At 35.0% G+C, this 13,659-nt stretch overlaps 1 protein-coding gene across 3 annotated transcripts in view; it reads right to left on the bottom strand.

Moving 5' to 3' along the window:
- The window catches only part of ATP9B (ATPase phospholipid transporting 9B (putative)), a 451,952-nt gene that overhangs the window by 396,087 nt on the left and 42,206 nt on the right, over positions 1-13,659 (bottom strand). For all 3 annotated transcript variants that reach the window (XM_031946730.1, XM_031946732.1, XM_031946731.1), the window contains exon 2: positions 3,341-3,514. In XM_031946730.1, coding sequence (XP_031802590.1) covers positions 3,341-3,514 — 174 coding nt within the window. The remainder of the gene's footprint in view (positions 1-3,340; positions 3,515-13,659) is intronic.

Here is a 13,659-nt window from a genome sequence, read left to right as displayed (position 1 = left end):
TTGTCTTCCATTGAGCTAAATGCATTAAAAATTCATGGGAGGCCTTCCCACAGCAAATCACAGCAAACACTAGCATTTAACAGACTATATGACTGAAAGGAGAAGAGAAAGACAGGATGTGAGAGTAACAAAGACAATCTGAGGCACAGAGTAGTAGATCGATTATAGACATATAACATTCAACAAAATGTTGAATATTCAACAAAAGTGGCAAGATCTATCAGAAGATAATGTCAACAGATTAAAAGCACTTCTCCGAGCAGAAAAGTTGTTAACACGTAGGGAAAACTGATGTGAAAACTGAAAAACCCATGGCTGGCACATAAAGCTGAAAAGGAGTGGGCAGTTTTCAGAGATTTCATAAACAGCATTGCATTTACTCATTTAGGCCAGATGATTCACAAATATTAGGATTGATTTGAAGAAAATGATTGTGAAATTCAGAAGTTCCTAAATGAAAAACGAGAATTCCACAGAGTTTACCAGCAGGACAGTTTATTCACCTCTAAAAAGGCAATATTTAACTTCATCAGAAGTGAAAGCAAAAGTTAGATACAGCTCAGTGAAAAAGCAGATACTGTTTTATCTGATAGTAATTTTATACTGATAGTAACAACCAAAGTGTTTTTATTTGCCTTGAAGACTATTTATGGGTCAAAGATCTATGGTAAAGTTCAACTACTTAGTGGAATCACTGATCAGTGATAAGGATATGATTTAAAGAGATGGACTGAACATTTTCTCAGTGTTTTTAAGACTGTCATCAACCAAGGCTGAAACCAATGACCTTAGGTTGAAATTCATCCCTTTCTGGCCAAAATTCCAAATGAAGAACAGATTTGAATGCCATAAGGCCCCTTTCATATGGCAAAGCATTTGATATTGATTCTAGTCCAGGCAACATTTATAAGGCAGGGAGCATCATACAAAAAGCTCACTAAACTCTTCTGTGTTATATGGCAAGAGAAGAGTTATCCCTTAGAAGTTCAAGATTACTTCTACTATTCATCTGTATAAAAGAAAAAGAAATGGTTGTACTGTGACAACCAAAAGAAGATCTCTCACTTAGTCATCAACAGCAAGATTCTTGCCAGAGTTTTTCCTTAAAGGGCTGATTCTTTACCTGGACAATGGACACCTACCCAAGAGCCAGTGTTGCTTCAGAAAGGCTGAGGAACGGTTGTTATGTTGTTTGCTGCCCCACAACTCCAGAAAAAATGCCAGGAGCTGAACAGAGGTCTATATACAATATTCATCAATCTGACTAAAGTTGTTGATACTGTCAATCTTTATAAAAGCTTAGGGAAGATCAAAGCAAATTTGGTTGTCTGGAAAATCAGTTTCATGATTACATAGTTGAATGGTTTCTGGATAATGGATGATGATGCTTTTAAGTTTTTCCAAAGGAGTAAAGCAAGGCTGTGTGTTTGCTCTCATACTTTTAGCATGATGTTTTCAGTGATGCTGTCAGACATCTTTAATGAGAATGAAAATGGCATCAAGATCAGCTACTGCTGGTAAATTATTTAGCCTGAAAGGCTACAAGCCAAATATAAAGTAGAGAGAGAGCTGGTGCACAATTTTTTGTCCATAGATGATTAGGCACTCAATGTGGCCCCTAAGATTGAAAGAGTATGGATTAATTCTCTGTTGGCAAGGTTAATTTTAGCCTGACAATTAACACCAAGAAAACAGAGGTTCTCCACCAGCCAGCACCATACCATCCATATGTGCAATCATCAGTTACAGCCCCTGGAGAAATTCTAAATGCTGTGGATAGGTTCATTTACCTTGGCAGTATGCCACAGGTACACAAAGAAAATGAAGTTGACACATACATTGCCAGAACTAGCTCAGTGTCTAGGAAGCTCCAGGAGGAAAGTATAGAGAAAAAATATATTAGGTTGTCTACAAAACTGAAGGCCTAAATAGTCACTGTTCTAGTCTCATTGTTATATACCTATAAAACCTGACAGTCTCCCACAGTCATGCCAGAAATGTGAACAACTTCTATCTAAACTATGTTAGGAAGATTCTGAAGATCATTAGACAAAATAATCTACTAGATATTGAGGTCCTTTTCTTGCCAAGCATTCAAACCCTACTGCAGAGAGCAATTCTGATGTCTGCATGCTAAACATGCATTTGCCTAATAGCCTCTTTTATGCAGAACTCACATAAGGTAAACATTCACATGCAATTCAGAAGTAATACAAGGACACTCAAGATCTTTCTGAAAAACTTTGAAACTGATTGTGAGAATGGATTGTGTGCCACAGAGTCACCTAGTATAACATAACTGCATAAAAGAAAGCATCGTGCTCTGTGAGCAAGCACAACTTCAGTAGCTCAAAAGAAAGGTGAGATATGAAAATTTAGGAACATCTCCATTCCAAATGCTCATGTACTTCTGGAACTCATAATAATCTGATTATCCATAGCTGGAAGCACTATACATTGATCCCAAAATAGAGATGTTATTTGGATCCTCCTTAAGTGCAAAAGAAAACCACCACCACCACTGTTAGTGTTCCTTCTATGATGAAATGGCACTAATTAAGTCAGTAGGAAAAAGAGTACTGAATATAAACTCTAAATAGCAAAAAGAATATAAAGCTATAATTTATTGATATTTTGTTCCGAAGTCATGACAGATGCTAGAATGTCTTTCTTGCCTATCAATATCTAGGGCTGGATTCTCTAGAGTAGAAAAAAGAGTACTTTCATTTACAAATGTACTAACTTTTACTGTTTTAAAGCAACAATTGCTGATACTTATCCCATATTCTAGAGCAAACAATTGCTTAACAAGACTACAGCTGAATTTGTTTTAATTCATTTACTATCTGTTTGTCCTGATCTATATTCTGGCTAGAATAAGAGAAGAGAAGAGATGTTACTGAAAGAATTTAACCAACCTTAACTTTTGACCTCATTGACATTTACAGGTCCTTTAAAATTTTACAATGCTTTTCTGATGGGAATGTTATTAATGAAACAAAAAAGAACAAATAAGTTTATAAATGACAATATAATGACCAGAACTAATTCTGCCCTGGTTTTATTTCAAAATAATGAATTTTACTTTTAACTTTTAAAGTTGGTATACTAGCTTCTATTGAATTAATGAATTTACTTGCATTTCTACCTTACATTAGGCAAAGTCAAGTAATGCCAATGTTGTTCTTGTTCTCTATGATATCAATGAAAGATTATCTCTGTCTTTTCATCAAAATGTAATTTGCAGGAGTAAAAAAATATCAGTATTTGTAAATTTAACATGTTTGTTCATGTTAAACCCTTAGGTGTAAGGAAATAGAGGTAGTGATAAATAACAAACCTCGTACACAGGAATTTCCATCCACCACAAACAAACCACTCTATCCCTCTTCTTCTGTAAGTTATTCGGGCTCTTGGTAATGTATGATAATCACTTTCATCATTTTCAAATCCTTCTTCAGACATCATTAGTGGCATTTCATCCAAATGGGAGGATTCATCTTCTAGTTGATATCTATGTAAAGGGAAAAAAAAAAAAAAAGAAAGAAAGAAAAAAAATTAGTAAAAAATACAAAATAGCCACCCATGCTTTTGCTTTATTGTGCTACTTTTAAATTTTTTTTAAATAGCTTTTTATTTACAAAACATATGCATGGGTAATCTTTCAACACTGACCCTTGCAAAACCTTCTGTTTCAACTTTTCCCTTCCTTCTGTCCAACCCCTCCTCTAGATGGCAGGTAGGCCAATACATATTAAATATGTTAAAGTATACGTTAAATCCAATATATGCATGCATATCTATACAATTATCTTGTTGCACAAGAAAAATCAGATCTTATTCTGCTACTTTTAAAATCAAATTCCCTATTCACACATAACCCCATAAACAATTCAATGGATAACACAATTATTTACTATGTATTTCCATGTCTGGTAGTTCTGATATTTCCATTTTTACCCAACCTGACAAGAAGTAATTGCTACACCTCAACTTCCACATATTTCCCAGAAGAAATGTAGCATGGTATTGGAAAAAATGCTGAAACTTAGAGACAAAAGATAAGAGTATTCAAGTGTTGGTTTTGACATTTAATATTTGTTTGAAGCTGAACAAATCCATTAACCTTTCCTAGCCTAAATATTCTTTTCTGTAAAATGGGGATAAATACTATTTATACTACCTACCTCACAACACTATTGTAAGAAAAAAATTGTAAATGTTAAAGTATTACATAAAATTAAATTATTATACTCAACACTAATAATTTATTATCTTATTCTTCAACATTAGATGTATGAACATAGCAACTCTATTAGTATATTGGAAAAAAGGAATGGATTTGTTTAATATTTAAATTATTTTCAAGGTTAGATTTATAATAATAAAAGTTTCTCTTGGCTAAACATGAACACATAAAATGACTGTGGGCCATCAAGCAAAAATCATCAGAAAATTTTCAAAATACTAACCTCTTTCTCAGTAGAGGAAATATGAAATGGCCAACTCCAAATGTATGTTACTCTGTATGCCTTATTTTAATAAATTTTTAATGTGTGTGTGATAGTTACACATCACACGGACAGACACATACCCCTTCTTTAAAATTCTTTTTAAAGTAAGGCCTTCAGGAAAGGGACCTGTATGTGCACGAATGTTTGTGGCAGCCCTTTTTGTAGTGGCTAAAAACTGGAAACTGAATGGATGTCCATCAGTTGGAGAATGGTTGAATAAATTGTGGTATATGAAAATTATGGAATATTACTGTTCTGTAAGAAATGACCAACAGGATAATTTCAGAAAGGCCTGGAGAGACTTACATGAACTGATGCTGAGTGAAATGAGCAGGACCAGGAGATCATTATATACTTCAACAACAATACTATATGATGACCAGTTCTGATGGACCAGGCCATCCTCAGCAACGAGATCAACCAAATCATTTCTAATGGAGCAGTAATGAACTGAACTAGCTATGCCCAGAAAAAGAACTCTGGGAGATGACTAAAAACCATTACATTGAATTCCCAATCCCTATATTTATGCACACCTGCATTTTTGATTTCCTTCACAAGCTAATTGTACAATATTTCAGAGTCTGATTCTTTTTGTACAGCAAAATAACGTTTTGGTCATGTATACTTATTGTGTATCTAATTTATATTTTAATATATTTAACATCTACTGGTCATCCTGCCATCTAGGGGAGGGTGGGGGGGGTTAAGAGGTGAAAAATTGGAACAAGAGGTTTGGCAATTGTTAATGCTGTAAAGTTACCCATGTATATATCCTGTAAATAAAAGGCTATTAAATTAAAAAAAAAAATAAAATAAAGTAAGGCCTTCAGAGTAACTTAAGAATAAAGGATAAGATATTTAAAGATGGAAATACCTCAAAAACAACCTCTCCGTGGTTAGTGAGTCAACTAGGCAGTCACTTAGCACTTATTTAAGTGCCTACTTTGTGTCAAGCACTGTATAAAGCACCGAGAATACAAAGAAAGGCAAAAAAATAAAATAAAATAAAATAGTCCCTGTCAGCAAAAAGCTCTTCATCTGATAAGGGGGAAAGAATGCAAATAACCCTGTACAAATAAGATACAAACAGAGAGAAGGCATAAGATTAAGAAATACTTCTTACAAAGGTGGACTTTAGTTTAGGTGGGAAAAATACCAAAGAAGCTGGAGGTCCGAGATAAAAAGAAAGATCATTTCAGGAATGAGGGTTTAGTAAAAGTTAGAGAGCACACACTGAAAAGATACAGAGTTGGAACATGGAATGTTTTCTGCAAGAAATAGAAAGGAGGCCAGGATCTTCTGATCACAGAATATCTGGAAGGCAGTAAGGTACAAAAACACTTGAAAGGTAGGAAGATACCAGGTCATAAAGGGTTTTAATTTCAGAGAATTTTATTTCTGATTATGGAAGCAATTTGCATAGGAGGTATATTGAATAGGAGGTGTTATGTATGATCAGATCTATCTTTTAAAAAAAATCAATTTGGTGAGAGGAGATTTGAAGTGGAAAGAGAAACTGAGACACATTAACCAGTTGAGTATTGAAATAATCTACAAAGTAGTAAGGGTCCTGCATAAGGGTGGCTACAGTGTCATAAGAGAAAAGGCAGAACATTACAAAGGTAGAAATAACTGATCTTGACAACTGATTGGATAAAGGAGATGAAAAAATGAGAGGTTCTGAGGTTGCAATTATTGGTAACTGATAGGACAGTGGTATACTAGGGAGTTATAAAGAAGATAGGGATAGGAAAGGTATGGAGAGAAAAGATAATGAGTTCAGTGCTGGACATGAGTTTAGGATGTCTATGGAATACCCAGATTCAGATATCTAGAAGGCAGTTGTACACATAAAACTGGAGGTTGGGAGAGAAATAAGAGCTGGAAAAGTAGAACTAAATCATTTTGACAGATTATAATTAAAATGACCTAATCTTAAAATTGAGGAACTGAGGGCCAGAGAGGTGAAATGACTTCTTTAATATTACAGAGGTAAATACTGGGCTTATATTCCAAAGAGATCATAAAGAAGGGAAAGGGACCTGTATGTGCATGAATGTTTGTGGCAGCCCTCTTTGTAGTGGCCAGAAACTGGAAACTGAGTGGATGCCCATCAATTGGAAAATGGCTGAAAAAATTATGGTATATGAATATTATGGAATATTATTGTTCTATAAGAAATGACCAACAGGATGATTTCAGAAAGGCCTGGAGAGACTTACACGAACTGATGCTGAGTGAAACGAGCAGGGCCAAGAGATCATTACATACTTCAACAACAATACTGTATGATGACCAATTCTGATGGACCTGGCCATCCTCAGCAATGAGATCAACCAAATCAGTTCCAATGGAGCAGTAATGAATTGAACCAGCTACGCCCAGTGAGAATTCTGGGAGATGACTAAAAACCATTACATTGAATTCCCAATCCCTATATTTTTGCCCACCTGCATTTTTGATTTCTTTCACAGGCTAATTGTACAATATTTCAGAGTCCGATTCTTTTTGTACAGCAAAATAACAGTTTGGTCATGTATACTTATTGTGTATCTGATTTACATTTTAATATATTTAACATCTACTGGTCATCCTACCATCTGGGGGAGGGGCTGGGGGGAAGGAGGGGAAAAATTGGAACAAGAGGTTTGGCAAATGTCAATGCTGTAAAGTTACCCATACATATAATCTGTAAATAAAAGGCTATTAAATAAATATATATATATATTACAGAGGTATTAAGTGAAAAAAACAGTATTTAAACTCCAACCCTTTGAAATAAGAAACAATTAAATGTTAAGAACTCATGTAAATGTTATATTATTGAATTCTCTTATCCCTTTCCATTTTATGAGTAAATTCATACTATTAACATCGTCAGTTATGATAATTAATCAGGAGGAAAGGAAGGAAAGAAATTATACATCTATAACACACAAGTAATATTCTAGAAAGAAGATGAAAAAATGTCTTTTTGCAAGTCATTTAAGCACCCTGACCCTCAATTTTCTTATGTGTAAAACAAGGATTTTGGATTATAAAACCTCTGAGATTCTTTGCTGATAAATGTTTATGATCCTACACTACCTCCCTCTAATAATTACTGGCCTGGGAGCTTAGCGAAGGCAGGGAAATAATAAAGTCATTAAATATAATGACAACAAGGAGACAATATACAAGAATGTTTGAGATGTAGCCAAAGCCATACAGAGATAGAGACAGATAGAAAGAGGGAGAAATAGGTTTTAACCAACAAAAGAAAGAATAAATTTTTTTTTGAATTTTACTTTATTTTATTATTTTTATTTTATTAAAGCTTTTTATTTACAAAACATATGCATGGGTAATTTTTCAACACTGACCCTTGCAAAACTTTATATTCCAAATTTTCCCCTACTTCTCCCTATGCCCTCCCCTACATGGCAGGTAGTCCAATACATGTTAAATATGTTAAAATATATGTTAAATCCAATATATGTATACATATTTATACAGTTATCTTGCTGCATAAGAAAAAAACACCTGAGAAAAAAAACAAATGCAAGCAAACATCAAAAAAAGAGTGGAAATGTTACGTTGTGATTCACACTCGGTTCTCACAGTCCTCTCTGAGTATATGTGACTCTCTTCATCACTGAATAACTGGAACTGGCCTCAATGACCTCATTGTTAGAGTCACGTTTATCAGAATTGACCATCATCTTATCTTGATGTTGCCATGTAAGATGATCTGGTTCTGTTCATTTCATAGTGCATCAGTTCACGCAAGTCTCTCCAGGTCTCTCTAAAATCATCTTGCTGATGGTTTCTTATAAAACAATAATATTCCACAACATTCAGATACCGTAACTTATTCAGCCATTCTCCAGCTGATAGGCATCCACTCAGTTTCAAGTTTCTTGCCTTACAAAAAAGACCGCCACAAACATTTTTACACATGTGGGTCCCTTTCCCTCCTTTAAGATCTCGTTGGGATATATAAGCCCAGTAGAAACACTACTGGATCAAAGAGTATGCACAGTTTGATAATTTTTTGAACATAGTTTCAAAGTGCTCTCCAGAATGGTTGGACCCCTTTACAATTCCACCAACAATGTATCAGTGTTCCAGTTTTCCCACATCCCCTCTAACATTCATCAATATCTTTTCCTGTCACCTTAGCCAATTTGAGAAGTATGTAGTGCTATCTCACAGTTGTCTTAATTTGCATTTCTGATCAATAATGATTAGAGCACCATTTCATATAACTAGAAATAGTTTCAATGTCTTCATCTGAAAACTGAACCATTTATCAGTTGGAGAATGGCTTGAATTCTTATAAATTTGAGTTAATTCTCTATATGTTTTAGAAATGAGGCCTTTATCAGAACCTTTTTACTGCTTCCCTTCTAATCTTGTCACAGTTTTTTTTTTTTTTTACAAAAACTTTTTAACTTAACATATTAAAAATTATCTGTTTGGTGTTCAATTATAAGTTCCAGTTCTTCTTGGGTTATAAATTCCTTCCATCTCCACAGAGCTGAGAAGTAAACTATCCTATGTTCTTCTAATTTGTTTATAATATCATTCTTTATGTTTAGATCATGAATCCATTTCAACCTTATTTTGGTATACAATATTGGATGTAAGGCAATGCTTAGTTTCTGCCATACTAGTTTCCAATTTTCCTAGTAGTTTTTGTCAAATAGTGAATTTTTCATCCCAAAAGTTGGGTTCTTTGGTTTGTCAAACACTAGATTACTACAGTCATTGACTATTTTGTCTTGTGAACCTAATCTATCCCACTGATCAACTAGTCTATTTCTTAGCCAGTATCAAATGGTTTTGATGACTGCTGCTTTATAATATAGTTTTAGATCTGGTACAGCTAGGCCATTTTCATTTGCTTTTCTCTTCATTTACTCCTTTGAAATTCTTGACCTTTTGTTCTTCCAGTTGAATTTTGTTGTTACTTTTTTTAAGTCAGTAAAATAGTTTCTTGGGAATTTGATTGGTATACCACTAAATAAAATAGATTAGTTTAGGTAATATTGTCATTTTTATTATATTCGTTTGACCTATCCAAGAGCACTTGATATTCTTCCAACTGATTAGAGTTGACTTTGCGTGGAAAGTGTTTTGTAGCTGTGCTCATATAGTTCCTGACTTTGCCTCGCCAGGTAGAATCCCAAATATTTTATATTATCTACAGCTATTTTAAATGAAGTTTCTTGTTGTATCTCTTGCTGTTAAATTTTGTTAGTGATATATAAAAATGTTAGTGATGTATAAAAAATGTATAAAAATACTGATGATTTTTGTGGATTTTGTATCCTACAACTTTTAAAGTTGTGGATTATTTATATATATATATATCTTTTTATTTACAAGATATATGCATGGATAATTTTTCAGCATTGACAACTGCAAAACCTTTTGTTGCAACTTCTCCCCTCCTTCCCCCCACCCCTTTCCCCAGATGGCAGGTTGACCAATACATGTTAAATACGTTAAAGTATAAATTAAATACAATATACGTATACATGTCCAAAGAGTTATTTTGCTGTACAGAAAGAAATGGACTTTGAAATATTGTACAATAACCCTGTGAAGGAGATCAAAAATGCAGACGGACAAAAATAGAGGGATTGGGAATTCTATGTAGTGGTTCATACTCATCTCACAGAGTTCTTTCGCTGGGTGTAGCTGGTTCAATTCATTACTGTTCTATTAGAACTGATTTGGTTCATCTTATTGTTGAAGACGTCCAAGTCCTTCCTGAAGACCTGAAGAAGGCCACGTCCATCAGAATTGATCATCATATAGTATTGTTGTTGAAGTATATAATGATCTCCTGGCCCTGCTTATTTAGCTCAGCATCAGTTCATGTAAGTCTCTTCAGGCCTTTCTGAAATCATCCTGCTGGTCATTTCTTACAGAACAATAATATTCCATAATATTCACATACCACAATTTATTCAGCCATTCTCCAATTGATGGGCATCCACTTAGTTTCCAATTTCTGGCCACTACAAAGAGGGCTGCCACAAACATTCTTGCACATCCCTTTCCCTTCTTTAAAATCTCTTTGGAATAAAAGCCCAATAGTAATACTGCTGCACACAGTTTGATAATTTTTTGAGCACAGTTCCAAATTGCTCTCCAGAATGGCTGGATATATTCACAATTTTGTGGGTTATTTCTAATAGTATTTTAGTTGATTCTCTAGGGTTCTCTAAGTGTACAATCATACCATTTACAAAGAGTGATTATTTGGTTTCTTCATTACCTAAATTCCTTTCATGTAATGGGCTGAAACTGAGTTAATGCACTGAGGTCCCAGCACTTAAGGCTAATTACCAATTGGACAATACTCTATTAACATATGCTTGGAGAAAGAATGGCCCTGTCTACTACTATGTGCAGGCTTGATCTGTTGTATAGAAAGACTGGGTGGAGGATTTAGAGGGTGGAGTGAGAAATCCAGAGTGACTCTTGGCTAGATTTGTGTAGCCATCTCACTCACTTCCTATTGCCATTCGGTTCACATCTACAAAGAATAAAGATCAAGGACTTTGCTGATCCTGACTCCGGCTAATTATAAAGTGTCCAGGGTACTAACGCGGTCATCACATTTGGCACCCAAACATGGGGCCAAGGACCCTACTTTCACTGAAGAAGTCCCCAGTGACCACGAAATAGGGTGAGTATTTTAGTAGACAAACAGGGAATTTACTTTGTTAAAGGCTAAACTAGTAACCTTTTCTACCTGAAATGGTGCAGATATTGGGAAAAGATTCTCCCCCAACCCCAGGTCTAGCCCTACCCCCCAACCCCACCCCAAAGGAAATTTGAAGGAAGCATACTCAGACTGATAAAGAGACAAGGTTTATTTATGACTTGGGAGCAGACTGATGGATTCCTGGATACATTAGAACGTACATCCCCTTGGTTCTTCAATGAAGAAGAAATTATGCTAGACAATTGGAAACTTGTAGGAGATCAACTATGTGAATATTATAATGATAATGGTTCCGAGTCAATTTCTAAAGAAACATTATTTATATAACATAATGCAATTGGCCTTAAAAAAAATCCTGCAAGTTATAAAAAAAGAAAAGTTTTCAAAACAGCCAGGTGAGAAAGTGTGAAGACAAAGAGAACAAAGACAAAGAATAGTTTAATGATCATATCCCCTCATAGCATGGAGATTTAAGTGAGATTCAAGGGTGTGGTGACTTTCTATCTCACCAGGAAGCTTCAACCCTGCTACAGAGCAGATAATTGACCCTCCCCCATCAACTCCATCTTCCAGGATGGAGGGAGGAGGAGTAGTGAGAAGGGCAGTGATGCCACCAGCACCTCACCCCCCTCCTGAGTAAATTGCAAAAGGCAGTAGTACTTAAAGCCCCAGAAGGGCAGAATTTAGGTGATCTGAAACTGGGTATGTATCCAGTGATTCAACAATTTAACTCTTCAGGTCAAGAAAATAGAAGATACGCTTCTTTCAATACAGAAATCCTCAAAGACCTGAAAAGGGCTTGCACTCTTTATGGGGCTATATCAGCTTATGTTAAGATGTTATTACAGAATTTGACTTATGAAATCTTAATCCCTAGTGACTGGAAATCTATAGCAAGGGTATGCTTAGAACCTGGACAAAACTTGTTGTGGCTTTCTGAATATAGTGAGCTCTGTAGGACACAAGCCCAACAAAATAATCAAAGTGGAGTTAATACTTCAATCAACTGTGACCAACTAACAAGTGTAAATTCTTATGCAGACATCTCAGTACAGATTAATTACTCCATAGCAGCAAATGAGCAAATTGCTGCTGCTGCTATATCAAAGCATGGGTTTCCCTCCACAATAAAAACGACAAGGGTGAAGCCTTCACAAAAATAACACAAGGGCCAAATGATTTTTGGCTGATTTTGTGGGATAGCTATCATATGAACTAATGGTGAAAATACAGTAATGGACATTTTGATAAGGCAACTTGCTAAAGAAAATGCTAATGAGGTTTGTAGAAGAATTATACTAGGACTACACAAGGATGCTCCTTTAGATGAGTTAAGGCGCTGTGCCACAGTGGGCACAAATGCCTTTTTTATAGCCAGGTTATGATGAAGACTTCCCAAGATCCCAACATGGGAAGACAGGGTCCCTTCTGGCAAGGGACTTCCAGAGAGAGTTGTCAATGCTTTCAATGTAAAGTAGGGCATCTGAAAGCTCAATGTTGGCACAGAGACAGAGTGAGAAAACAGAGTGGGAGAATAAGACGCAAAACCCCATTTCCAAAATGCAACAGAGACTTCCATTGGGTCTCAGAATGTAGACTGATTCAGGGAAATGAGATGAGGGGCACAGCTCCAGGGCCCCAGGCAAAAAATACTTGGGGTATGACGGCAGTACTGGAATCAATTGTTCTTCAAATGTTTGATAGAATTCACATGTAAATCCATCTAGTCCTGGGGATTTTTTCTTAGAGAGCTGATTAATAGCTTGTTCTATTTCTTTTTCTAAAATGGAACTATTTAAGTAATTTATTTCCTGTAGTGTTAATCTGGGAAATCTATATATTTTTAAGTATTCCTCCATTTCACTTAGGTTATCAAATTTATTGGCATAAAGTTGGGCGAAGTAACTCCTAATTACTGCTCTAATTTCCTCTTCATTGGAGGAAAGTTCTCCCTTTTCATTTTTGAGGCTAACAATTTGATTTTCCTCTTTCCTTTTTCTAATCAAATTAACTTTAGTTAATTTAGGTTTACTTATTTTGTTGGTTTTTTCATAAAATCAACTTTTAGTTTTTTTTTTTTTTTTTTTTTTACTTTCAGTTTTATTAATCTCTCCTTTTATTTTTAGAATTTCAAGTTTGGTATTTGATTGGGGGGGTTTTCATTTGTTCTTTTTCTAGCTTTTTTAGCTGCAATCCCAATTCACTGATCTTCTCTTTCTCTATTTATGCAAGCTAGCCTCTAGAGATATAAAATTTCCCTTTATTACCACTTTGGCTGCATCCCACAAATTTTGGTATGTTGTCTCATTATTGTCATTCTCTTGGATGAAATTATTAATTGTGACTATGATTTACTTTTTCCCCCATTCACTCTTTCAGATGAAATTATTTAGTTTTCAATTACTTTTTTGGTCTATTTTC

The sequence above is a fragment of the Sarcophilus harrisii genome, chromosome 1 (genome assembly GCF_902635505.1).
Source record: "Sarcophilus harrisii chromosome 1, mSarHar1.11, whole genome shotgun sequence".
Lineage (NCBI taxonomy): Eukaryota > Metazoa > Chordata > Mammalia > Dasyuromorphia > Dasyuridae > Sarcophilus > Sarcophilus harrisii.
This window is presented reverse-complemented; position numbering and strand designations above follow the sequence as displayed.